Source organism: Lynx rufus, unplaced genomic scaffold (assembly GCF_022079265.1).
Source record: "Lynx rufus isolate CCGP_SWC_20201006 ecotype Redwood Valley unplaced genomic scaffold, mLynRuf1.p SCAF_11, whole genome shotgun sequence".
NCBI classification, from domain to species: domain Eukaryota; kingdom Metazoa; phylum Chordata; class Mammalia; order Carnivora; family Felidae; genus Lynx; species Lynx rufus.
The window spans coordinates 35,540,207-35,567,984 of NW_025814825.1; the positions used below are offsets into that span (position 1 = coordinate 35,540,207).

General features: G+C 41.1%; 1 protein-coding gene across 1 annotated transcript in view; it reads left to right on the forward strand.

The window, feature by feature from the left end:
- Positions 1-27,778, forward strand: part of PLCE1 (phospholipase C epsilon 1) — a 321,538-nt gene that overhangs the window by 237,164 nt on the left and 56,596 nt on the right. The window contains exons 8-18 of the mRNA XM_047072225.1: positions 2,400-3,075; positions 9,819-10,001; positions 11,958-12,075; positions 14,786-14,942; positions 17,487-17,609; positions 17,695-17,831; positions 20,477-20,715; positions 22,311-22,372; positions 22,455-22,620; positions 26,242-26,349; positions 27,462-27,578. Of these exons, the coding sequence (XP_046928181.1) occupies positions 2,400-3,075; positions 9,819-10,001; positions 11,958-12,075; positions 14,786-14,942; positions 17,487-17,609; positions 17,695-17,831; positions 20,477-20,715; positions 22,311-22,372; positions 22,455-22,620; positions 26,242-26,349; positions 27,462-27,578 (2,086 nt within the window). The remainder of the gene's footprint in view (positions 1-2,399; positions 3,076-9,818; positions 10,002-11,957; positions 12,076-14,785; positions 14,943-17,486; positions 17,610-17,694; positions 17,832-20,476; positions 20,716-22,310; positions 22,373-22,454; positions 22,621-26,241; positions 26,350-27,461; positions 27,579-27,778) is intronic.

Genomic DNA, 27,778 nt, shown 5'->3' on the forward strand with positions numbered 1-27,778 from the left:
ACCTGGTTTTGAAATTTACATTTACACAAATATAACCATACAATATATATTCTTGTGTATCTTGCTTAAGATATGTCCCTGTCGTTGCATTGCGCTAGCTATTACCTGTTTGTTTTCATTGCTGTGCAATTCATTACATTGTATGAATCCACCAAATTTTATTTATACATTTTATTGTTGCTAGACATTTGGATTGTTTCCAGTGTTTCCAGTGTGTGTTATCTGAAGACGATATTCTGATTATCAGATTTGTGAGATCTCTTGTAGATTTATTTTCTTTTTTTAAGAATATCTACTAGAACCTGAATGTCCATCAACTAATGAATGGATAAAGAAATTGTGGTTTATATACACAATGGAGTACTACGTGGCAATGAGAAAGAATGAAATATGGCCCTTTGTAGCAACATGGATGGAACTGGAGAGTGTGATGCTAAGTGAAATAAGCCATACAGAGAAAGACAGATACCACATGTGTTCACTCTTATGTAGATCCTGAGAAACTTAACAGGAACTCATGGGGGAGGGGAGGGAAAAAAAAAAAAAAAGAAGTTAGAGCGGGAGAGAGCCAAAGCATAAGAGACTGTTAAAAACTGAGAACAAACTGAGGGTTGATGGGGGGTGGGAGGGAGGGGAGGGTGGATGATGGATATTGAGGAAGGCACCTTTTGGGATGAGCACTGGGTGTTGTATGGAAACCAATTTGACAATAAATTTCATATATTGGAAAAAAAAAAAAAAGAATATCTACTTATGGGAGGCAAGGAGGAAGAACCTGCCATTTGAAAGCAGGAATGGGATCTTGCTCAGGGACCAGGATCTAGACCAAGAGTCCAGGAAGCCCAGTGCCACTGCTCCTGCCCTGCCAGGAGTCACAGTAGGCTGCCCAAGTGCCTCAAGTCAGTGGGAACGTTCCTCCCCAGAGATGTATGGACCAGCTCCTTCTCAATTTTATCCACCACTTTGCAAGCGATGTCTATGGATCAAACAGCAAAAACCTTGATCTTTTCTTTTTTTTTTTAAATCTCTATTCTTTTTTTAAAATTCTATTTATTTTCAGAGAGAAACAGAGAGAGTGTGAGCAGGGGAAGGGCAGAGAGAGGGAGAGAGAGATTCCCAAGCAGGCTCCATGCTGTCAGCACAGAGCCTGATGCGGGGCTCAATCCCAAGAACCGTGAGAGCATGACCTGAGCCAAAATCAAGAGTCAGCCACCTAACTGACTGAGCACCCAGGGGCCCAGAAACCTTTATCTTAATAACAATTTTTCATGGTTTGAAACAAAAAGAACAAGTCTCTCTTGGGCACATTCCTACAAAGGTGGCCCTATAGAAAGGAGGCAATAAGGTCTCTCTTGCCTTCCCCCTAGATCCTTCTGGCCCTGACAATCCAGATTCCCAACTCAGGCAAGACAACTTGGCTGAATTTTCCAAGCAGACAAGTCCTTTATGTGCACATGTATACATACATGAGCATACACACACACACACACACAATGAAAATCTAAGGTTGAGTCAAGGAGAACTGTTCTTGTTCATCTAGCCACCATGGCTGTATTTTCCAAGTGTCTTTGAACTAATGGTATTTTATTTTTTAACAGAGACACTTCTCAGGCCAACATAGTAAGTCTTGTTCTGCCTATTTTAGCCCCATTGTGTTCAGGTCACAACATTTGGTTCTGATCAAGTAGAAGGCAGTCAGACTTAGTGAGGAAGGTCCCAGGCTGACAAGTCAGAGCAGAATCCTGCCTTGGGTAGGCCTCTTCTGAGCTGGATGATCTGGAGGGAGTTATTCTACCCCTTTTGAGCCCAGCTTCCTCATAGGTTAAAAAGAAAAAAAAATCTTACATCACAAGTAGGTCAAATTAAGTGCAAAAATGTATATAACAGTGTACCTGGGTGGCTCAGTCGGTTGAGAGCCCGACTCTTAATTTCAGCTCATGCCATGATCCCAGGGTCATGGGATTAAGCCCTACATCAAGCTCCACACTGAGCATGGAGCCTGCTTAAGATTCTCTCTCTCTCTCTCTCTCTCTCTCTCTCTCTCTCCCTCTGCCCTTCACCACCCTCCCTCTCTCTCTCTCTCAAAAAAAAAGTATGTAATGTATTTAACAGTTCCTGACACAAGAGGGGAAACTAATACATAATGAAGATTGTTGATATTAAAAATACAAGAACTTATAGTAGTTCCTTTCCTTATGCCTACAGTCAGACATGCTGCTAAATACATGGTTTTAGAATACAGCTATAAAAAGTTTACTCTGACCTTTAGCATTTTATATTTCCTATGCTAATTTGAACTTACAGTGGAGTGACAAATGATGTCCAGTGTCAGCGAAAGGCTTTGTGTTGTTCTCACTTCTGATTACAAGACAGATCAAATTTGTATCTTTTTCCATTAGGTTTATCATTGGAGACCTGTTAGATTCTGAAAATGACATCTTTGAGAAATCCAAAGAATGGGACGCTCACGGATCAGAAGAGCCACAGAAGGCCTTTGACCATGGGACAGAGCTAATCCCATGGTACGTGCTGTCCATCCGGGCCGATGTGCACCAGTTCCTGCTGCAGGGGGCCACTGTCATCCACTACGACCAGGACACGCACCTCTCTGCCCGATGCTTCCTCCAGCTTCAGCCTGACAACAGCACCTTGACCTGGACAAAGCCCACCACTGCTTCCCTGGCCAGTGCTAAAGCAAAACTCGGTGTGCTTAGTAACACGTCTGAGCCTGGCAAATTCCCGTTACTGGGCAATGCTGGACTAAGTGGCCTGGCAGAGGGGGTCTTGGATCTGTTCTCAGCAAAAGCTGTGTACATGGGACACCCTAGCATCGATATACACACTGTGTGTGTTCAGAACAAACTGGGTAGCATGTTTCTCTCAGAGACTGGCGTGACGCTGCTCTATGGGCTCCAGACCACGGACAATAGATTATTGCACTTTGTGGCACCCAGGCACACAGCTAAGATGCTCTTCAGTGGATTGCTGGAACTCACGAGAGCCGTGAGGAAGATGAGGAAGTTCCCTGACCAGAGACAGCAGTGGCTGCGGAAACAGTATGTCAGCCTTTATCAGGTAGGGGTGTAGCCGTCCCTCTCTCCTCACTCCCCTAATTCTCAAGTCATTAATCTTGCAAAGCCACACTTGGACCACCAGGGTTCATTCTCACCCTCTGTCATTTACTACCTCAGTGATACAGGGCACCTTCGACTTTACCTTTCTGTGCCTTGGTTTCCTATCTATAAAATAAGAATGATAACAATACCCATTGTTAGAGTGGCTGTGAGGTTTGACTGAGTTAATATGTGTCAAGTCGTTAATGCCAGTTCCTATGTATAAAGAATAGCGTGTGGCTTTTATTAGGTCCAGTTAACATTTTGTATGAAAATAGAGACTGCGGTCATTGTACTTCTCACAGCAAAGAAACCAGTTAATATAAGCATATTCGCTTACTCAAAGTTTCCATCGACAGCATTATGGTGTGAATGCTTTTATTATTAATTACGGACCAGCTGATACATTGGAAACCTTCACTTTGGAAATTGAAATCCTGCTCCATCACCTAATATGCTAGGTGACTCTCGGAACATTAATTCACTGTGTCCTGCTGCCTCACTGTAGCACCTCTGAGCTTTAATGAAGTTCTTCCTCACCAGGTTTATATTGGCACAGCCCTGAGGAGGCAGCTTCGCACAGTCAGCTGCTTAAAGTGAGTGTGTTTCTCACTAACCCTAAAATTATCAGGTACTTAACACTCCAGCCAAGGGTGGTGGCAGAACTGGGCTGAGGTGTGAGAAGAGACCAGAAGGACCAGAATAGCATACTCCTGGAAGACAAGAGGGCAGATTGCTCGGGGAAAACCCTGCCACAAGGGGCCACGACACTGTTGATGGCATTTCCAAATGAGTTGTATCAAAGCATTCAGTTTCTCTTTGTTATGGTTTTCCATCCTTTTTGGCAAAAAAAAAAAAAAAAGATCTTTTTTACTAGTGTCACAGAACAGATAGAACTATGGCTGAAATTACTCAAATGACTGATTTCATGTACTTTTCACAGTCCTAACATGTTTCTGACAAGTAGAGACATTTTCCCCTGGGCTGTTAGTAGAGACGCACATATATATGTGTGTATGTATGTGTATATATATAATGCTCCCTTTTTCTCCTTTACCCACATTCATGCAATACTGATGAGTGGAGATCATATCCTGAACAACTAATGGATTTTTTGATTAATAAGCATATAGGCCTATGTACACGATTATGCTAATACTGCACAGCACAAAGCCTATTTCAGTTAATTCATCTTAAAGTGGAAACCAAGATACCTGCTTCCTGTCCACTCCACAGGGAGAGTCCACTGCAGTCAACTGCTTGGAAAAAAAGAAGTCTTCAGGGGCTATTGTAAATGTTGATTTCTTTTCAATTTTTTTTTTTTTTTTTAGTATTTACTTATTACTGAGAGAGAGAGAGAGAGAGAGAGAGAGAGAGAGAGAGAAAGAGAGACAGAGCATGAGCATGGGAGGGGCAGAGAGGGGGGAGACACAGAATCTGAAGCAGGCTCCAGACTCTGAGCTGTCAGCACAGAGCCTGACGCAGGGCTTGAACTCACAGACTGTGAGATCATGACCTGAGCTGAAGTCGAATGCTTAACCGACTGAGCCACCCAGGTGCCCCAGGTAAAATGTTGATTTTTAATTATAATCATTCCTCAGCTCTCCACAGTCATGCAAATCCATTCAACCTGGACACAAACCAAAGTCTCTGAGCTCAGTTACACTCACTGTCACAAAGCGGCTGGTGATGTGGTTTATTTGCTCCATTTGTTTCCTTTCCCATCTTCCAGCATAAAGTAGCTGAATGAACACCTAGGGTGTACTTGGTCTCTCATTCACCCTGGCAGCCTTCAGTTTTTGCTGAAGAAGGCACCAGCTGAGACCAGAAACAGCAGAAGAGGTAAGAGGCACGGCTGGAGCAGAGACAGGAAGTGACCTGGAGCCAACTCAGCCCTTCCCAGTTGCACACACAGCAGCACCCCTCCCTTCCCCGCAGCCCCCACTCCTCCACCACTGCATGGGAACAAGCCGTTATGGTGTAATGGCAGAACAGCTCCATCTACTTCGGTCACTTCTGAAAACAGGTGATGGTCTGCCTCAAAACATTGTTCTGCATGAGCCGCCCAGGAAGACAAGGCAACATTTCTCAGAAACAGACACTCAGGATTTTTATTAAGTGAAACAAACTCAGCGACTGATTATTTTCCCACCTTGTAGACCAGCTCCCAAATTGTCTCAGAGAACATCAAAAAGATCCAAGTTGGTATTTTAAGAACAAAAGGTCAAATAGGCATCATATTAAATGTCCCTCTTGGTGATTTAGAATACCTCTTAGCACACTTAAGGCTCTTGAGAAGTCCTAAGGTACAAAAGAAATGGGTTTAAATGTACCTATAAGTTAAAGAAATTTATGAACAGTCTCGGGTTCTTCCAAACTTCTATTAACAGCCCTGTAAGAGTACTTCTTTCTCCCCAGTCTGGAAAGGGCTTATGTAGAATGTAATTTTCATGACATCAGAGTCTTCTTGTGTGATGAGTGTGTGAAGCTTCTTTCAAACAGAAGTAGTTTAGTACTAGTAAATGCATTTGATCAAATGGAAATACTAACAAGAGATAAAGGGGAAAAAAAAGAAGAAATAGTAACCTTTATAATACAGCCTAGGAATACAGGAAAATAAAAGAAAGTAAGCTGCGAGAGATTTGATGTGAAGTGTAGGAGAAAGACTGGTGTCATGAGTTTTGGCTTGAGGTTACGCAGGCAGAGCTGAGAACCCATAATCCTGGGTATTTGGAAAGATCTCTGGGAAGCTGAGAAGGTCAAAACAGGGGTATCAGGTACAATTTGGTTGTAAGCAACAGAAACAGATTCTTGCTATCTTCTGGGGTGGGGGGGGGATTTATTCAAAGGATTAGATACATTTAACAGTACTTAAAATATCATATACAAAGATAATGCCAAGAGGCAAAAGTGCATGTATAATTTTTAAGGAATCAGCTTCCTAATCCTAGTATCCGCATGAACTTCTTTTATTTTCCTGTATTCCTAAGGCTTCATTACAAGTATCACAATTTCTTGTCTTTTGCTTTACCTCCTGTTACAATTTTCATTAGATCAATTTACATTTACTAGTATTAGAATACTCGTATTTGAAAGTAACTTTCTTCTAAAACTGAGAATGTATCTTCACTCACAATAGCTCTTCTTCCAAATTAAAAAGAGAAGGTACATCCTTCACCCATCCCAATCAAGTTTTTGTTTGTACAAAATACAAGAAAGAGTCAAACTATATTTTGCTTCCCAGAAAGTCTCCTTTAAAGATTAAACAAAGGCATCTGCCTTTTCCAGGCCTAAAATATTTCTATTAAGGGTAAAGCTTGACCTATGTTAGGATGTTCTGAATTTAGAAATACCAACGCATTGGAGGCTGATTCTTTTATACGTACATGGTATGGGTCTATTAAATTTTTTTTATTAAAGATTTTCTTTTTTTAGAGCAGTGCTAAGTTTACAATAAAATTGAGAGGAATGTACAGAGATTTCCCATAAACCTCCTGCCCCCCACCCATGTCCCATTGTCAGCATCACTCACCAGAATGGTACATTTTTTTACAAAGGATGAATCTGCATTGATATATCATAATCATCCCAAATCCACAGTTTACCTTAGAGTTCATTGTTTAGGTTTGTACAGCTATGTAATGGCATATATTCATAATTATAATATCACATGGAGTATTTTAACTACCCTAAAAATTCTCTGCGCTCTACCTGTTCATCTCTTCCTCCCACCCTACCTCATCCTCCCCCCTGCCCCTGCAACCGCTTATCTTTTTATTGTCTCCATAGTTTTGCCTCTTCTAGAATATCATATAGTTGGACTCATACAATATGTAACCTTCTCAGGTTGGCTCCTTTCACTTAGTAATATTCATTTAAGATTCTTGCATGTCAGGGCGCCCCGGGGGGGCTCAGTCGGTTAAGCGTCCAACTCTTGATTTCGCTCAGGCCATTATCTCACAGTTTCATGAGTTTGAGCCCATGTCAGGCTCTGTGCTGACCCTGCAGAGTCTGCTTGGGATTCTCTCTCTCTCTCTCTCTCTCTCTCTCTTTCTGTCTCTCTCTCCCCCTCCCCTGCTAGCACTCTCTCAAAATAAACAAACTTGCAAAAAAATTATTAAAATAAGAGGATTCTTGCATGTCTTCCCATGCTCATTTCTTTTTATTGCTGAATAATACTCCAGTGTGTGGATGTACCATAGTTTATTTATCCATTTACCTACTGAAGGACATCTTGGTTGCTTCCAAGTTGTGGCAGTTATGAGTAAAGCTAGCTGCTGTAAATATTCATGTTCAGGTTTCTGTGTGGACTGAAGTTTTCAACTGTTTTGGGTAAATACCAAGGAGCGTGATTGCTGGAGTGTATCTTAAGAGAATGTTTACTTTTGTAAGGTGCTGCTGCACTGCCTTCCGAAGTGACTATGCCATGTTGCATTCTCAGTAGAATGAATTCTTGTTCCTGTTACTCCACATCCCCACCAGCATTTGGTGTGGTCAGTGTTCGGGAGTTTGGCCAGGTGTGGAGTGGTGTCTCATTTTAATTTGCAGTTTCCTGATGATACATGATGTGGAATATCTTTTCATGTGTTTATTTGCCATCTTCATCTCTTCTTTGGTGAGGTGTCTGTTGAGGTCTTTGGACTATTTTTTCATTGGGTTATTTGTTTTCTTATTGTTGAGTTTTAAGTTCTCACTGTGTATTTGGGATAGCCATTTTTTAAAGTTTATTTATTTATTTTGAGAGTGAGAGAGAGAGCACAAGTGGGGAGGAACAAAGAGGAAGAGAGAGAGAATCTCAGGCAGGTTCCACATTGTCAGCACAGAGCCTGATGCGGGGCTCGAACCAACAAACCATGAGATCATGACCTGAGCCAAAATCAAGAGTCGGACGCTTAACCGACTGAGCCACCCAGGCTCCCCTGGATAACCATTCTTTATCAGATGTTTCTTTTGCAAACATTTTCTCCCAATCTGTGACTTGTCTTCTAATTCTCTTGACAATGTCTTTCCCAGGGCAGAAGTTTTACATTTTAAGGAAGGAGTCTATTAAATTTTTAAAGATGTGTTAGTTAAAACCCATAAATAAAAAAGATAAAACTTCTACAAAGGATTACGTAGTTAATTCAATAACGTAGGTAAAATTTATTTATGAAACTGTGTCATGAAATGTTTATTCCACTTTGAAGTTAATTGTAGTGGCTTATTCACAGGGACTATCTTGAGCAGGACTGCAACAAGAAACAATGATCTCCAGCCATTTTCATTCTCAGTATCACTGTATTCAAGATTCATTGTCCAGGGAGGGAGATTCTGATTGGCTTATTTGGATCTTATGCCAACCATTGGTCAAGGGAGGATGTTTCACCTTTTCATAGATTCAAGACTGTATCCAGAGGAAAAGAGATAAAGTAAAACTGGGGTATGGTCAGAGAAAAGAGAAATGATTAATGGACAGGCATAAATCCCAGATATCCACCATGAGAGATCACCAAAAGATATCCCACGTTAAGCATTCAAGTTACTCAGCATCCTGGGATCCAACAGGATGCAGGAAGTGGGAGGTCACAACTCAAGTCATCAAATCAAATAGTTATTGAATGTTAGGGTAAAGGAGCAAGCACACACACAAAGACTTTGTTATTTACATAGTGTCTACAACAAAGCAAAATGTATTCACAAGAACTTCTTTGGAATTGCAAAGGAGGGCTGGCCTTAAAAGTTTGTGGAAAGTAAAAACAGTATATGGAAATTAATTCTGAAATGTCTATTTTATACAACCTGTGAAATATCATCCATATTGTCTTTAATTCATATGTGACTGTTTGTAGTTTTATTCACTGAGCCTCCTTACTTACAGAGAGAATTGTTGACCATTATTTAGTTAATTAATCTCTGCTGCTACTCAGCTCATTTGCATGGTGTTATCTTATGAGAAGGAGCTATTGCAAAGCATTGCATGCCCCTTAAGTATCTTTTCACTGCTCGTAGCATCATAATATGAGTGATGTAGAGTCCCCTGGGCTCTCTAGTCTTGGGTATCAGTCACTCAAGAGGACAGCAGCCCAACTATTTTATTTATTTATTTATATTTATTTTACTGAAGTATAATAATTGATACATGATGTTACATTACTTTCAGGTGTGCACCAACTATTTAATAATATATTTTCTCTGTGGTTATCTCCCCAGAGCCCTCCAAAGTAAATTTCACATATGCCACATACTCTATATTTCAAATCAAACTGTCCCAACCATCAAACTAGAAAAAACAAAACCTGGAATGATGCAATACAAATAGAACTTGGTTTTATTTAAGTAGATTCACACACACACACACACACCTCTTAAGTCCTCCAGAGCCCTAAAATGCAAAATGCATCTTCGTGAATGTTCCTACATTCTGGAATGTAACCTCTGAAACTGGGAAGGAGAAGTTTTTTTAATCCCACTTGAATGTGGCCCCCTTGAAGCACATCACTTACTGGAACTCAGCAGGGATGTGACCAGGACAACAGAGGATATGATGAAATTCCCAACAGAGAGTCCTGATGGTTAGAAAACAGAACCACTTGGGTGGCCAGATCACTAGTCTTCAGAAACTGCCTGTGCTCCTCCACCTCTGGGAATTTACTAGAAGCCATTCATATATATACTTCCCCATTGCTTGCTGTTCCTTTAAGTGTTCAGAATGTGATTCTTTTACAGGAAGATGGACGGTACGAAGGCCCAACTTTGGCTCACGCCGTGGAGTTGTTTGGTGGCAGGCGGTGGAGTACACGAAACCCCAGCCCCGGGACATCAGCAAAGAGTGCCGAGAAGCCCAATGTGCAGAGAAACAACACCTTGGGCATAAGCACTACCAAGAAAAAGAAGAAAATCCTTATAAGGGTAGAGTGTTACTTGTTTATCAAGCACCAAACCCAATCATCCAGCACCATTTATGGTCTATGTCGCCAGAAACTACCTTAGATCATTTGGGTTGGGGACAAGACGCTCAGGGCTTACTGAGCATCTCCTGGTGCCAGGCCCCTTGTTAAGAATGGAGTCAGCACCAGGAAAAAGTCAGGGGCCACAAACAATGAGTATTCAGTAAGAGTCATTATCAAGCTATCCACAAAGTGCTCTGGGAGGAGAGAGAAGGAAGATTTAGGGCTAGGACGCAGGCAGAACAGGCTTCGTAGGGAAGCGGACAGATGGGTCATGAAGGGTGTATAGGATTTGTTAGACAACACAGGGGAAAGCATTTCTGGCAGAGGAGGCAGCAGGGAGGCATGAAAAGACTTGGCTTGTTCAGGGAAGCACATGTAGTTCCAGGTTCCTGCTCCCAGCTGGAACACAGGCTCTGTGGTGGGTAAGCAAAGGCTAAAAAGACCAGGGATCAGGTTATGAAGGTCTTACAAGGCCAAAATGCTAAATGTAGAAACTAATTTAATTGTCAAGAGAAGCAATTTGAATGTCCATCCATGAATGAAAAGGTGATGTATACATATAATGGAATGGTGTTCAGGCTTTCAAAAAAAGAAGGAAATCCTGTCATACTACAGTGTAGCTGAACCTTGACGACATTATCCTAAGTGAAATAAGCCAGTTGCAAAAGGACAAATGCTGCATGATTCCACTTCTATGAGGTACCTAGAGTGGTCAAACTCTTAGAAACAGAAAGTAGAATGGTGGTTGCCAGGGGACAGGGACGGGGAGGGGGTGCTATAGGGGGAGTTCTTTTTGATTGCATATAGAGTTTCAGTTTTGTAGGAGGAAAAAGTTCTAGAGATCTGTTGCACAATAAGGCACGTAGAGTTAACACTACTGTAGACTTAAAAGTGGTTAAGATGGTAGGCTTTACGGGGGCACTTGGGTGACTCAGCCAGTTAAGTGTCTGACTCTTGATCTTGGCTCAGGTCATGATCTCATGGTTCATGGATTTGAGCCCCAAATCAGGTTCTACACTGATGGTGCCAAGCCTGTTTGGGATTCTCTGTCTCTCCCTCTCTACCCCTCCCCTGCACTCTCTCTCTCTATCTCTCTCTCTCTCTGAAAATAAATAAATAGACCTTTAAAAAAAAAGAAGAAGGGGGCACCTGGGTGGCTCAGTCAGTTGAGCGTCCAACTTCGGCTCAGGTCATGATCTCGTAGTTGACGAGTTCGAGCCCCACGTCAGGCTCTGTGCTGACAGCTCAGAGCCTGGAGCCTGCTTCACATTCTGTGTCTCCCTCTCTCTCTGCCACTCCCTCACTCATGCTCTGTCTCTCTCTGTCTCAAAAATAAATAAACATTTAAAAATTTTTTAAAAAAAGAAGTATTGGTCTTATAAACTTGATATACAGCCATGACTATCAGAAAGGAACAAATCTTCAGGCTCCCCAAAAGCTTTAAAAAGAAAAAAAGTTGGTAGGCTTTATGGTTTTTACCGTGGCAGAAAATATTCGGTTAGTTACCACTATATATTATATATTATACTATATATATGTTATCACTATAACACAATAATATATTTTCTCCATGGTTATCTAGAAAAAGTCCCACTCTTTGCATATTAGAGGCTGTTGATGCCTAAGCCGAGCTTTGTCTGCTCCATAATTTGGTCTCTGTGATTCCAGGGGTCCTTTGCCTGCTCTTATCAGCCCTCCCTGTGCCCTCCCCCTCCACCTCCGAGTGCTGCTATATAGCAAAAACAAGTGGGATAGTGTAATGTGAGAATACTTGGTCAGCCTTCACAGGGGTCCATACTGATTTGGGGCCAGGGATATTGAAGGCAGTCAGAAAATAGGGACGCACCTGAGCTAAAGCAGTGCCAGGAGGGAGAGAAACACAGAATGAGAGGTATCGACATGTGTGTGTTCCCAGGGTGAGAGCGGAGAGGCAGCCGACGATGAGATGGCCACCCGAAAAGCCAAAATGCACAGAGAGTGTCGCAGCCGGAGTGGTTCTGACCCTCAAGACATGAATGAACAAGAAGAATCAGGTAAAGCCACATATTGACATTAGAGATGTTTTATTTTACAGGGAAAAATATGCATTTGGTTTTCAATTATGATTTAAGTCTTGTGTGCATTCTTAACAAAACTCTTTGTCTTGTTAAATATACTTACCTTTGTATTTAACTAGATGATGGAACCCAAGGGGTATTTCAGCAAGTACAGTGTACTTCAAAGAAGATTATCATTAATTAACTAGGCCTTATAGACAGGGGATGAGAGATATATAAAATACAAGGTGGAGGATTAGACCACTGATTCTCAAACGTGACTGAGATTTTTTTTTTTTTTTAACGTCTGGGGGCAAACCACTAAATACCTAGGAATAAATCTAACCAAAGAAGTGAAAAATCTATACACTGAAAAGAAAGCTTATGAAAGAAATTGGAGACACACACACACACACACACACACACACACACAAATGGAAAAACAGTTCATGCTCATGGATTGAAAGAACAAATACTATTAAGATGTCAATACTACCCAAAGCAATCTACACATTCGGTGCAATCCCTATCAAAATAACACGAGCATTCTTCACAGAGCTAGAACAAACAATCCTAAAATTTGTGTGGAACCAGAAAAGACCCTGAATAGCCATAGCAATCCTGAAAAAGAAAACTAAGCTGGAGGCATCACAATCCCAGACTTCAAGCTACATTACAAAGCTGTAATCATCAAGACAGTATGGTACCAGCACAAAAAAAGACACTCAGATCAATGGAACAGAATAGAGAACCCAGAAATGGACCCACAAACATATGGTCAACTAACCTTTGACAAAGCAGAAAAGAACATCCAATGGAAAAAAGACAGTCTCTTTAGTATGGTGCTGGGAAAACTGGACAGTGACATGCAGAAAAATGAACCTGCACCACTTTCTTACACCATACACAAAAAGAAACTCAAAATGGATGAAAAACCTAAACGTGAGACAGGAAACCATCAAAATCCCAGAGGAGAAACAGGCAACAACCTCTTTGACCTCAGCTGCAGCAACTTCTTGACGTGTCTCTGGAGGCAAAGGAAACACAAGCAAAAATAAAATATTGGGACCTCATCAAGACAAAGGCTTCTGCACAGCAGAGGAAATAATCAGCAAAACTAAAAGGCAACTGACCAAATGGGAGAATATATTTGCAAATGACATAGCAGATAAGGGGTTAGTATCCAAAATCTATAAAGAACTTATCAAACTCAACACCCCAAAAACAAATAATCCAGTGAAGAAATGGGCAAAAGACATAAATATACACTTTTCCAAAGAAGACATCCAGATGGACATGAAAAAATGCTCAACAACACTCATCATCAGGGAAATACAAATCAAAACCACAATGAGATACCACCTCACACCAGTCAGAATGGCTAAAATTAACTCAGGTAACGACAGATGTTGGCGAGGATGCAGAGAAAGAGGAACCCTTTTGCACTGCTGGTGGGAATGCAAACTGGTGCAGCAAAACTCTGCAAAACAATATGGAGGTTCCTCAAAAAATTAAAAATAGAACTACCCTACAACCCAGCAATTGCACTGTTAGGTATTTATCCAAAGGATACAGGTGTGCTGTTTTGAAGGGGCACATTCACCCCAATGTTTATAACGGCACTATTGACAATAGCCAATGTATGGAAAGAGCTTAAATGTCTATCAGCTGATGAATGGATAAACAAGATGTGGTATATATACACAATGGAATAGTACTCGGCAATCAGAAAGAATGAACTCTTGCCATTGCAACAACATGAATGGAACTAGAGTGTATTATGCTAAGTGAAATAATTCAGTCAGAGAAAGACAAATATACGATTTCACTCACATGTGGAATTTAAGAAATAGGACAGATGAACATAGGGGAAGGGAAGGAAAAATAAGATAGAAACAGAGAGGTAGGCAAACCATAAGAGACTCTTAAATACAGAGAACAAACCGAGGGTTGCTGGAGGGGTGTTGGTGGGGGAATGGGCTAAATGGGTGAGAGACATTAATGAGGACACTTGTTAGGGTGAGAACTGGGTGTTATATGTAAGTGATGAATCACTAAATTATATTACTGAAATCATTATTACACTACATGTTAACTAACTTGGATTTAAATTTTAAAAAATAATATAAAATAAATAAATAAATAAATAAATAAATAAATAAATAAATAAATAAATATCTGGGGGTGCCTGGGTGTCTCAGTCAAGCATCTGACTTCAGCTCAGGTCATAATCTCACCATTTGTGGGTTCAAACCCCACCTTGGGCTCTGTACTTATAGCTCAGAGCCTGGAGCCTGTTTTGGATTCTGTGTCTCCCTCTCTCTGCCCCTCCCCTGCTCTGTCTCTGTCTCTCAAAAATAAATAAACATTAAAAGGAAATAAATAAATAAATAAATAAATAAATAAATAAATAAATAAAATATCTGGATGCCCCTGGCCACACCCCAGCCAAACTGATTCCAGCACCCTCTGGCTGGGACCCTAACATCTCTATATTTTTAAGTTCCCCAAATGATTCTAATACGCAGCCAAGGTTGAGAACCCACCACGTTAGTCCATTCATCAGAATATTTTGATGTTTCTTGTATAGAGATTGCCTGCATAAATTGATTCGCTCAGACATTCAGAAGCATCTTTGGTTTTTCTTTGATCTCTAGGGAAAGGATAACTGGTGTCATTGTCTCGTTTCTGTCTTTCTCTCTCACAGAGGCAAATGCCATCATGAGCCCTCCTAACACTCTGCCTTCCAGAAGAGCCCACTCTTTGACCACGGCTGGGTCCCCTAACTTGTCTGCCGGGACATCATCTCCCAACAGGCCAGTGTCTTCCCCTGTGCTGTCTTCTTCAAACAAGAGCCCGTCCAGGTGGGGCCTTAACATGATAAAACAGAAGGACCCTTCATATCATTCAAGTTATGTCAAAGGGCATCTTCCAGTGCTCTGTGGAAAGCCTCTCTCTAATTTTGAGTTAACGATTACATTGAAAACTGAAAAACCCACAATTTTTAAATACTTCCAATTTCCCTGATTTTGCACTCCTACCTTCTCATATTACTATAATTACTCCTAATTATTAGACTAATCCTTCAAAGGTCATACCACTAACAAAACCTGATCTCTGATTTTCTAAAGTTGCTTTGTTGAATATGGTAGCCACTGGCCATGGTGGGGTGGGGGCTGGGGGGATAATAATAGCTATTTAAATTCAATTTTAAATATATTAAAATTAAATAAAATTTAAAATTCAGTTCCTCAGTCACACTATGCACATTAAAAGTGTTCCATAGCTACAAGTGGCCAGTGACTACAATACTGAACAGTGCAGATATAGAACACTTGTTTCATTGCCAAAACTTCTATTGGATAGCACTATTCTGAGGAATAAATTAAGTGTTAATAGAAGCTACTTTACCCTTTGCTGATAGGTGAAATATATTTTATACCATCTTATACATAAGATACATGTCTGTAGAAATGAATGTATTAGAGCAAATTGGATATGCTAGGTATAATTCTAAAGCTGGTATTATAGTAAATTACTTATAAAGTCCATGTAAATTACAGATTTGAAACATCTACCCTCTCAGAAGAAATAATATTAACATGAAAGCTTTCCAAAGGAATTAGAATGCCACACCATCTCCCTCGACCCCTCAAAAAGTTTAAGAAATTCAGAGGTTCAGACAGAACCAAGATAAAATAGGCACTCTTTACTTTATCAGAGGGATTGGAGGAGGAAATGGATCTGTGTAGACACTGGCTTTGGAAACATTATACACACACACTTTCTCTCTTTCTGACGCTCTCAAGGAAGTTTGCTACTGATAAGAACCCTACATGTAGTAAATCATCTTTTAAAGGGAAGCATTCTTTTACAATGTGAATAATGAACATAATTTATGCCTTATACATTCAGATTTCTATACTCGGTGAAACTGGGTCAAAGGTACATGGGAATTCTTTGTACCCTCTTGCAACTTTTCTGTCAGCTTAGGTTTGTAGCAATATTAAGAGCTACAAAGAATCAGAATTCTGTACGTGCTATTTCAGCCTGCACAGTATCCTGGGTGAATAAAAGAGCCAGAGAACTTAGATTGAGTGGCTTCTCCTTTATTTCAATCACTCAGGAGCAGGAAAGGGAAGGCCAGAGTAAGGGAGGAAAATCTTTCCAAAGAGGTAGAACTAATATGCTAGATACAAGATCACAGAGCCCTCCCACAAGAAGACAGGAGTCAGTGCCCACCGAGTAAACTACAACAGAAAGAAAAGAGAAGGCAAGGAAGAAAAATCACCCCGAATGCTGTTCAAGGAGAAGGCAAGGCTGAGCCTTAGAAAGGGAGACAGTGGACAGAGTTTCCTAAAGGTTCCTGCAGACAGTGGCAAATGATAAGCCACCTTATCCAACCTTTTTCATCTTCCTGAACCTCCACCCTCTTGTTTCCAACACCACGGGGGATCAACAACCTATGCCTACAAAGGACTGTAAATCCATCCTTTTGTAATTTTCGTCCATGTATAGAGGTGACCTTCAGATGTCAATGCAAAATAATTTTCCATGAACAAACACTGTTAGCAAGATTGAGGATAAACTGGCTGTTCGTTACAATCTTCTCTGTACTTACATATTTGAAACATTTCAAAAAGTCAAAACAATAAAATAAAGCACAAAAAACAAAAATGAAAAAAAGGAAGATACTGTTTATTTATTTGACTAAAAACCAGCCAAAATATTTCTTAAATTATCTTGTCAGGGAACCAGTATAGAAAATAAAAATGTTGTGAAACAGCTAGAGTGAGGTTTTGACCGAGTGACTGGTATTTTTATATCGAATATACAGCCTTGGCAGGTGCAGATATATTCTAGGCAGAGTTGGCTTCTTTCCATTCTTAATATTTTTGTGACTCACATTTTCCATTAATATTAAAAGTCCTTCCTTGTTTTCATCTAATAACTGGTGAAGAAAGGAAAAAGAGAAGACACTGATACGGACTTTCTTCTCCAATGTGTTTCTATAATTTAGAATATAGGAAAGAACATGCATAATTTCCCATAGGTTATACTTGAGTAATTTGGGGCACTTTTGGAAAAAAAAATAATACTTCAGAAACATTGAATTTAAGTTTTTTCCCCCCATCGACCTGTGATTCCAAAGAACTGTGTTAGTTAGTAGAGGAACATTACCCTTAGCCTCGTGGCCCTATTGAGTAGGCTGTGAACATGACACGGTTTCACTGAATGAGGTGTTTGCTCTGACACACTATAGATTAGTTTTGAGAGAAGTGAAAAGAGGGTCTGGAAAACAGCCTCAATCCTGAATGGCCTGCGGTCCATGTCTTTGCTCATGCGCCGTCAGAGGACGTCCCTGGGGCACAGTGGCCATGCCTGTTAAGGCCATGTCTTTGTTGCAGTGCTTGGAGCAGCAGCAGCTGGCACGGGCGGATCAAAGGCGGAATGAAAGGTTTCCAGAGCTTCATGGTTTCAGACAGTAACATGAGCTTTGTTGAATTCGTTGAGCTGTTCAAATCATTCAGGTACGGCATGCTGTCTTCCTGCCCTTCCTCAGCCCCCCATCTTTGTAACAATACTAAACGTGAGTGTTTTCCACTCCCCGCCCAGCGTGAGGAGCCGCAAGGACCTGAAGGACCTCTTCGACGTCTACGCCGTGCCCTGCAACCGAGCCGGCTCCGAGTCGGTGCCACTCTACACCAACCTAACAATTGACGAAAACACCAGCGATCTTCAGCCTGACCTAGGTTTGTGGAACGGTTTTATATTTCCCGTTGAGGCCTTTCTATCTAAAAACGAAGATGAGAGGTCCAGTCACACGAACCCTCGGCCCGTTCCACATGGCGTGCTGTTCCCTGCGGCATGATGAAACGCTTTGAGGATTGTTTCAAGGTGTCTGGGGGGGTAGGTGCTACCGGCATTTTCAGCAAGGAAATGCATCATGGTCTGAGTCTGTTTATGCATTCCAGGATATTTAATCAATAGAGTCTTCCAGTCATTCTGACAACGGAAAACCCTCTCCCACCCGTGTCCAACGTCCACTAGGTGTGTGGCGCACCACCCATATCCTCCCTGCCTGCAGGCCGACGGTGCTCAACCCCAGGGTGAGGGTGTCTGTCCGTTGACAAGAGGAGTCTTTAGTGACCCGAGAAGAGCACTCCTGCTGAACATCTAGGGCACTTGTCCTAGTGGGTAAACCAAGATGTCTGCCTCCTCTGTCCCACTCACCACTACCACCGTCACCAACCACATCAAAAACCCTATTCTGTCATCACCACTGATGCATTGTCAGCCTACTATTTTTCTCTTCTGTTCTTGCTGACAACTAGAAACACAAAAAAGCAGAAACAAGAGAAACTGCCCTCTTTCAGTTGCTTTTTTATTACTTAAAAACTTACATTGTCCTCAGCTAAGAAAATTCACCTTTTCTACTTTAGTCATAAAATGTGCATAACTATGGATTAGTCAAGTAGTTGTACCTGTTAAAAAAAAAATCTTTTAAAAAAATTTGCTTATGTTTATTTATTTTTGAGAGACAGAGACAGAGTGTGAGCAGGGGAGGGGCAGAGAGAGAGAGAGGGAGACACAGAATCCAAAGAAGGCTCCAGGCTCTGAGCTGTCAGCACAAAGCTCGATGCGGGGCTCGAACTCACGAGCCATGAGATAATGACCTCAGCCAAAGTCAGACGCTTAACCGACTAAGTCACGCAGGCGCCCAAAAATTAACAGACATTATTTTTTAGAGCAGTTTTAGGCTTACAGAAAAATGATTGTAAAGTACAGAGAGTTCCCGTATACAGTTCACCCTGGAGCAAAGCAAGGGTTAGGGATGCGGATCCCCCATGCAGTCAAAAATCCAAAGGGTTAACCTTTGTCTCCCCCAAACTTAATAGCCTGCTCTTGACCAAAAGCCTTAATGATAGCAATAACAGTTGATTAATCCATATTTTGTGTGTGTATCATGTGTTATATTCTTATAATAAAGTAAGCTAGAGAAAAGACATTATTATTAAGAAAATTATAAGGAAAATACATTTACAGTATTATACTGTGTTTATCGAAAAGCTCTGCATACACGTGGACCCACATAGTTCAAACCCATGTTGTTTAAGGGTCAACCATACTCTCCCCTCCCCAACATACACTGTTTTTCCTATTATTAATATCTTGTATTAGTGTGGTATGTGACAGTTGAGCTGATATTGACATGGTATTAACGACTGAAGTCCACAGTTGAGTGTTCACTGTGTGGTACATGCTATGGGCTTTGACAGAAGTATAAGCACATGGATCTACCATTACAGTATCATACGCAATACTTTCAATGTCTTAAAAATCCCCTGTTCCCCACCTTTTCATTCTTCCCACCTTCCCTCTGAACCCCTTTTTACTGTCTCCATAGTTCTTTCTTTTCCAGAATGTTATATAGGTGGAATCATACAGTTTGTATGTGGTCTTTTCAGATTGGCTTCTTTCTCTTAGCAGTATGTATTTAAGGTTCCCCGATGTTTTTTCACAGCTCAATAGCTCATTTCTTTTTGTCACTGAATAATACTCCACTGCATGGGTGTACCACTGTTTATCCATTCACCTTTTGAGGGATATCTTGGTTGCTTCAAAGTTTTAGCAATTATGAATGAAGCTACTATAAATATCTGTGTGCATGTTTTTGTGTGGACATAAGTTTTCGACTCCTTTGGGGAAAAGCCTGGGAACGCAGTTGCTAAATCGTATGGGTAAGCCTGTGTTTAGGAACTGCCAGCTTCTCTTCCAAAGTGGCAAGAATTAAATAAAATAACTGGCCATAAATGTGGTGCCAATGTGGAACATTGCTGGTCAAAAGGTAAAATGGCACAGCCACTTTGGAAAAGAGTTTGGCAGTTTCTTACAAAACTTAACATACTCTTAGCATACAATCAGTTTCATTGATCAGTTTCAATTCCACATCAGTTGAAAACTTATTTTCACCCTGAAACCTGCACACAAATGCTTACAATTACATTCCGGAAGTACAAAACAACTGTAATTTTAAGGGTACACCTTCATTGTCTCTAAAAGCAAAACTGCAGTTATCCTCAAAAACCAAAGTTCAAATTCAGCCTGAAGTCCCCAATTGCATGTACATTTAGTTCTCATCTAAAACCTTGAGCTCATGGGCTTTCAAGATCATTGACCTCGTTCTCTCTTAGTTTCTTTTATTTATTCATTGATTCATTTGTTGTTCCTTCAACTATGTGAAGCCAGGGGTAGGCATGGAGTTTGATGGCCTGTTTAGACAGATCAGTGAAGAGTTTCTGCAGCTTACCAATTCCACAATGCCATTATCTCCAAAATGAACTTTGTGAAAGATTCTGGCTAACTTGTCCATGTTCTGTGGGTGGTTCTGTTTCAGATTTATTGACCAGAAACGTCTCGGATTTGGGGTTGTTCATTAAGAGTAAACAGCAGCTGTCAGACAACCAGAGGCAGATATCTGATGCCATTGCTGCTGCAAGTATCGTGACAAACGGCACTGGGGTCGAGAGCACATCCTTGGGCGTGTTTGGGGTTGGCATCCTCCAGCTCAATGACTTCCTAGTGAACTGCCAAGGAGAACACTGCACTTATGATGAAATCCTCAGCATCATCCAGGTTTGTACCCATTTCATATGCACATCTGGGTAGAGCCTCTGACTATTCTAATTATTTTCTGTTAAACATACTGTGTCTATACTTCTTTCCAAAGCCTTCTAGTCTGGGACAGAAACAGAGGGGCTTGATTTAATACCATGTATATATATATATATATATATATATATATATATATATATACATACATATATATATATATAATATGGACATTTATATATATACATATATATATATGTATATATATAAGTGTCCTTATTTAACGTATAAGTATCATAGATCTCAAGCCTTCTCTCAGTGACTCTTACAAGGAATCAGTACATGATACCTTCTTGTTGTTCTGGCATGTAATAAAATTAGTAGACTAGGTTTTCAACTTCTTTGATCATTTCATGAATATTTATTAGCTCCTACTATGGCTCTGTTCCTGGACCTGGGAATATAGTAGTAAATAGGACCACATTCTGGCCTTCACCTAGTGGATGAGGCAGACAATAAACAAATACAGAGAGAATGTACTTTTAGGTATTCATGGGTTCTGAAAAAATCAAGCAGAGTAAGGGGATGCAGTGATGCAGAAGGCTGAGAGGAGTAAGCACAGGCCACCCTGAGGAGGTGAGAGTGGAGCTGAGCCCTGAATCAATAAACCATGTGAAGGTCTGCAAAAAGAACATTCCAGACCAGCAGGAACAAGCTCAAAGACTGAGACAGGAGCGAGACAACAAAAAGGCTGATGAAGTGGGAGCCACATAAGCCAGAGGCACAATGGTAGACGTGATTCCAGATGGGTAGGCAGGGGCTGAATCATCTAGGCATTTTAGGCCATGGTGAGGAGTTTGACTTTAGTCCGTGTGACATAGGAAGCTGTTGGAAATTTTTGAGCAGGGGACTAACATAATTTGATTTATGTTCTCAAGAGGTCACTCTGGCCCCATTGGAAAATGAACTGTGTTGGGGATGGAGTGGAAGCAGAGAGACCAGGTGGGAAGTTGTCACAGTAACCTGGCAAGATATGATGATGGCTTCCACTAGAGGGTGGTAGGACATGGAGTGACACACTCATGATGGCTGCGTCACATGCTGCAGGATCAAGTCTAAGTTTTCAGCCTCCCTGTCAACCGATGGGGAATCAGTGGATTCACTGTTCAGCAGTTGATCACCAGAAATGCTAGCGACATTAAGATGATGATCACATGGTTGGGTGCTCGTTACGCTGTTGTTGAGTACAAGCGCTGTACTAAGTGTTCTCTGGGAATCATCTCATTTCACCTCTCACCAGCCCTGCTGGAAGCTGCTATTATTATCCCCATTTTCACCTGGATATGCCGGTAACCATTTGTTTTCATATGAACTGTATTCTTTTCCCTCACTCTCCTTTTTTCTTTTAAATAAATATGCTTTGTATAATAAACGCACATATAATAAATGTTTTCTTTGGGACTAAAAAACTACCTCTTACCGTTACATAACTATATTAGTTCAAATATTTGGCTTAGATGTTTCCTGATGAAAACAGAACATCTTTTAAAAATGACGTGGTGGGTTTTTTCCCCTTAGTTTCCTTTACCTAAATAACACTCTTTTTGTGTCCCTTGCAGAAGTTCGAGCCTAGCGTTAGTATGTGTCATCAGGGCCTACTGTCATTTGAAGGATTTGCAAGGTAACCTTTAAAGTATCTGTTGCCCATCATCTAAGAATACATATTTTTCCCACGCAGTCCTAAGAAAATTTGTTTCCTCTAGGTTTCTGATGGATAAAGATAATTTCGCCTCCAAAAATGATGAGTCACAGGAAAACATTAAAGAACTACAGCTGCCCCTCTCCTACTATTACATTGAATCTTCACACAATACCTACCTCACAGGCCACCAGCTCAAAGGAGAGTCCTCAGTAGAACTCTACAGCCAGGTACAGAATTCCACATGACATGGGATTTCCATTATTGCTATAATTGCTATAAGTCACAAAAAATCTGACTTCTGACTCCTTTGAAGAACTTACAAACTATTATGTGTGAAATGTGAGGAAACATGATGTGTGGGAAAACTGCCTATACACGCTGTCGTTTTGTCTATTTCTTTTTGTTTTCTTTCTCCCTCATATCTATACTTAACCTTTTTTCTAGGCACCAAAAAAAAAAAAAAAAAAGTATTTGTTTGAGACTCATAGCTTTTAAATCCTAGTTAGTCTGACCTACTCCTACTATAATTAGATTTTCCCATGGGAAAATTATCTGATCGTTTCACTAAATGCTAAATAAATCAATACAATGTAGTAGGAAAGCATAATAGAAAATACAGCTTTCTATGAAGTTATTCCCAAAATATTGTTTATTTTCATTTGCAATTTGTTAGATAATCAATCCATCCCTATGGTAACCAACTTAAGGAACAAAAATCTGCAAAGACTATGGGCACTGTCCCTACACACTTAAATTCATGGGAGTGTTCTTGGAAACTCAGAAGGGTCTCTGGACTAGAAAAAGCACATCCGTTTGACCTAAACACCAACTCTCAATGATCTGCATGTCAGTTGTCTCTGTTATATTTTCTGCAACTTCCTCATCTATGCTGCCTGTTTTCTGACCTCCTACAAGAAGAGTTCATCAGGAGGAAGCTAACCTAGGCTCAGGGAATAGAAGTGTGCGGTTGGGGGTGAGGTGGGGGGGAGGATGTTTAAGTGTGAAAATTGTCATTGTTCACACAACCCCAGCAGAGCTGAGCTTCCTTCGTTCTCCTGATCAGTCCAGCTATTCCTCAAGCATGGGTCAAATTCTGTCCCAAAGCTTATCTACTAAGGAATATGTATTTCAAACTCTAAAAATCTAAAGTACTTTAAACGTTTATTTTTGAGAGTGTGTGCACATGTGCAAGCAGGGGAGGGGCAGAGAGAGATGGGGACAGAGGATCCGAAGCGGGCTCTGTGCTGACAGCAGAGAACCTCATGTGGGGCTCGAACTCACAAACCATGAGATCATGACCTGAGCCAAAGTCAGACACTTAACCGACTGAGCCACCCGGGCACCCCTAAATACTTTTATTTTGAAATAAAGATGTGTCCCTAGAGTAGTGATTTTCAAAGTAGGTGCTCTGTCCAGGGACCTCAGCTGGGGACGCTGAGATAAGGAAGCAGCAAAGTAGGAAGGCTACACCTCCTACCCCACTGCAGCTGAAGTCCTGTTCTTTTTATGTGCTTTACATATGACCCTCCATTTGCACAGAGAATTCCAAGGTTAAAAGGAGTTTGAAATCTATTTTTCCAGTTCTAGGGGACAGAAATGAAGTGTGTGTGTGTGTGTGTGTGTGTGTGTGTGTGTGTGTGTGTGTATCTCCCAGGAAAATGAATGAGCAGGGGCCAGTGTCCTAACTTTAATTCCTACTTCACTTCCCTATTCACCTCAAAGAGATTTTTTTCTAACTCCTTAACGTTACACCCCAAGTAGAGATTGTCACAGCCTTTGAATGAGGCATGAAAGCCCCTCAACTAGACTCAGAGAGGTGGTTAAACCTAGTGTGAAGATTCCTCATCCTTTATTTATCAGCACTCTGCTCTCCCTCAGCCCTCCTAGTTATCTCCTCACCTTACTCCCCGGGACAGATCGGAAGTGAGAAAATGCCCTGTTCTTACCTGGAATTTCAAGCCCTGGTTTTCTTCTTCTAGCCGTATGTGGTCTTTTTTTTTTTAATATGAAATTTATTGTCAAATTGGTTTCCATACAACACTCAGTGCTCATCCCAACAGGTGCCCTCCTCAATACCATCACCCACCCTCCCCTCCCTCCCACTCCCCATCAACCCTCAGTTTATTCTCAGTTTTTAAGTCTTTTATGCTTTGGCTCTCTCCCTCTCTAACCTCTCTCTTTTTTTTTTCTTCCCCTCCCCCATGGACTTCTGTTAAGTTTCTCAGGATCCACATAAGAGTGAAACCATATGGTATCTGTCTTTCTCTGTATGACTATTTCACTTAGCATAACACTCTCCAGTTCCATCCACGTTGCTACAAAAAGCCATGTTTCATTCTTTCTCATTGCCACGTAGTATTCCATTGTGTATATAAACCACAATTTCTTTATCCATTCATCAGTTGATGGACATTTAGGCTAGGAATTTACCCAAGGGATGCAGGAGTGCTGATGCATAGGGGCACTTGTACCCCAATGTTTATAGCAGCACTTTCAACAATAGCCGTATGTGGTCTTAATGTCAGGCAGACTTAGATAAATACCTTTAGTCTCTGCCTGCTAAAAACCATCTCATCTGCTGCCAGCCAGTGAGCGCTCTTCCCAGTGTGGCTCACCACAGACATGAAGCAGCCTCATGCTCCTGCTGGCACATGACACAGCCATCTTCAGCCCAAAGCAACACGCCTCTTGATGCTTTAGGTGTTGGGAGAAGCTACAGCCTTGAGAGTTTTTAGGCTGCAGAATCGGTTCCACCTGGGAGATAGGTCACCTGGGAAGATTGGGTGCTGCATGCTGTGCAATGGAAGAATCTAGCAAAGACGTCATAAAAAATATAAATATATGAGGGATTCCACAATCTGAGTTTTCTTGCAGCAACTCTAGTGGCCACTCTCCCCAGTACTGGATTGTTACCACATGGAAATAGTTGCATGGAGTTTTAAACCAGTGAGTTGGCCCATTCATAGATACATCCGCCTCTTGGTATGCTTTGCCCTTCCAATACATGGACATCTTTTAAGATAGTTCACAACAGAGTCTACGGAGGAAGAGGCTGCTCCAAGCAGATATTACAGAGCTGCAACCTGAGCACGTGTCACGAGCTCTGCTTCCAGCTCTACATCTGGGATGGCAAATAGGTGTCATCTCCTCTAATTCATCGGGGTGTTTCCTGAAGCACTTTCCTGACGAGGTTGAGAGATAAACATACCAAAGCTTAAGGGGCAAGGATGTTGATTGGTTACTGATGATGCCGTGGGCATGGAAAAGGGCAGTTTGTGCATTATTTGCCTCTGTAGACAATAAGGCAAATCCTTGAGGACTGCTTGCTTCTAGTCTTAATGTGCTATGTGTTCCTAGTGAAGGCATTAGCTGATAGCAGAATTTGGGTCTAAACAGAGAGGATTTTATTCTGATTACAGTCGTACAAATGTTTAGCCATGTCATTAAAGAATCAATGGCCTCATTTCCTTTGGGCTGCAGCAATAGCCCCTTCATCTCCACCGATATTTGCCCAGGTAGAGCACTGGCGTGGCTCTCTCATTTCAGGATGTACTGTGTGTAGGTCCCTCAAGGGACCATAGTCGCTGGGAAAATAGTCCTATGGTTTTTCTATCAAATTTTACCTTCTGATAGTATTCAGCTCTGGTAAACACTCTTTCCACCATCATCTGTTGTCTCCCCTAATGAATTGCGGCTTTTGGCCCAAATGCAGGATTTATTTTAGATCTTACACCCTCCTGCTTTAGTCCTGAATGTGAACACTGATAGGTAGAAGCACATGCCAGGCTGCATCTGAGGCCCTGTGTCCCTTTGCTCATGCGGGCTGGATGTGTTCGTTAATCACACAGGTCCTCCTGCAAGGCTGTAGGAGCGTAGAGCTGGATTGTTGGGATGGAGACGACGGGTTGCCCATCATCTATCATGGACACACGCTGACAACCAAGATCCCCTTCAAGGTAACGCTTCCTAACGGTCCCTAAATCCCATCACGGAGTCACTGTCTTTGTGCGCCTTTTCTGTGAGTGACTCTTCCAATCACACCTTACGTTGGGGTTCTTGTCCCGAGTCTGTAGACTTCCCGAAACTGTATGGGATGTGCACATGTCCATTTTTCTGGGAGTTGATCTAGAACTCCCATTAAGTTCTCACTCAACCAGAGCTTAATAACCAGGACCTGAAATGAGTTACCTTGTAATTATATTGTTGCAATTTTTACATCCTAAGATGATATATAAAAGGCAGGAGCTTTTCTCTTGCTACAGGAATTAAAGGTCATTTATCCTGGTGTCCTGCTGACAAAGACCAACATCATGTGTTGGGAGATGATTAAATAATATTACAAAGTAATGAAAATTGGTTCTACTTGGGGAGGTCGGTCACCCAGGAAGACTAGGCTCCTTGGATTATTGTTTCGAATTCTAGATAGTTTATTCATTCATTGTGCAATTACTATCCTCATTCAGTGTTTTTCGTTGTGTAAAATCATTTGTCTCTGAACTGTGGCCGGGCTGGAATGGAATACTATTATTTCTGTCTTATATGTAGACCGGATAGCTAAAATGCATTTTCTCTTTAGCTCATCTTCCTATTCATCTCTCCTGAAACTTTTGTACTCTATATTGAGAGAAGGAAGATTTGATAACTGTGTTTACATGCACACATGAGTATATGTATATATGTCTTATTGTCCCAAGTAGATTGATTACAAACTCCTTGAAAACAGAAAAGTATCTTAAGCCTTATCATTTTGATGCTGTAACCAACACAGTGCCTTTTACCTATAATGTAATCAGTATACATACTGATTTATTAGATTTGGCATACTAATGAAGTATATAAGTTCCTTATAAAGTATGTAAACAAAACTCAGTATGAACAGTTTAATGTGTTCACAGAAAACTGCCTATCATCTTGCTTAATTTGAAAATACCTTTGAAAAAAATAAAACCATTTTGGCCAGAATTTTCTGCATACAACAATTTATATGCTCTCTGTGGCTATAAGTAACTGGCCTTCTGATACATCTGGAGGACATCTGGACTCTAATGAGCTCTTCTGGCTCCCATAGGAGGTGGTTGAAGCCATTGAACGCAGTGCCTTTGTCAACTCTGACCTGCCCATCATCATATCGATTGAGAACCACTGCTCATTGCCTCAGCAACGAAAAATGGCAGAAATTTTCAAGGTAAGCTATAAGCTAAGAGGCAGGATGGTATCTTGGCCTTTGTCTTCTAACTGTTGCTTTTATATGGAGCCACCATGGACCACATGACAGCTGGACCTCAGCCATGAAGCACAATTAGGGTCCCTCAGACCTAAGAAATGAGGGTGCCATGGGAGCTTGGACTTTCTCTTGAATGGTCCATCTTTTCAGCTGAAGTGATA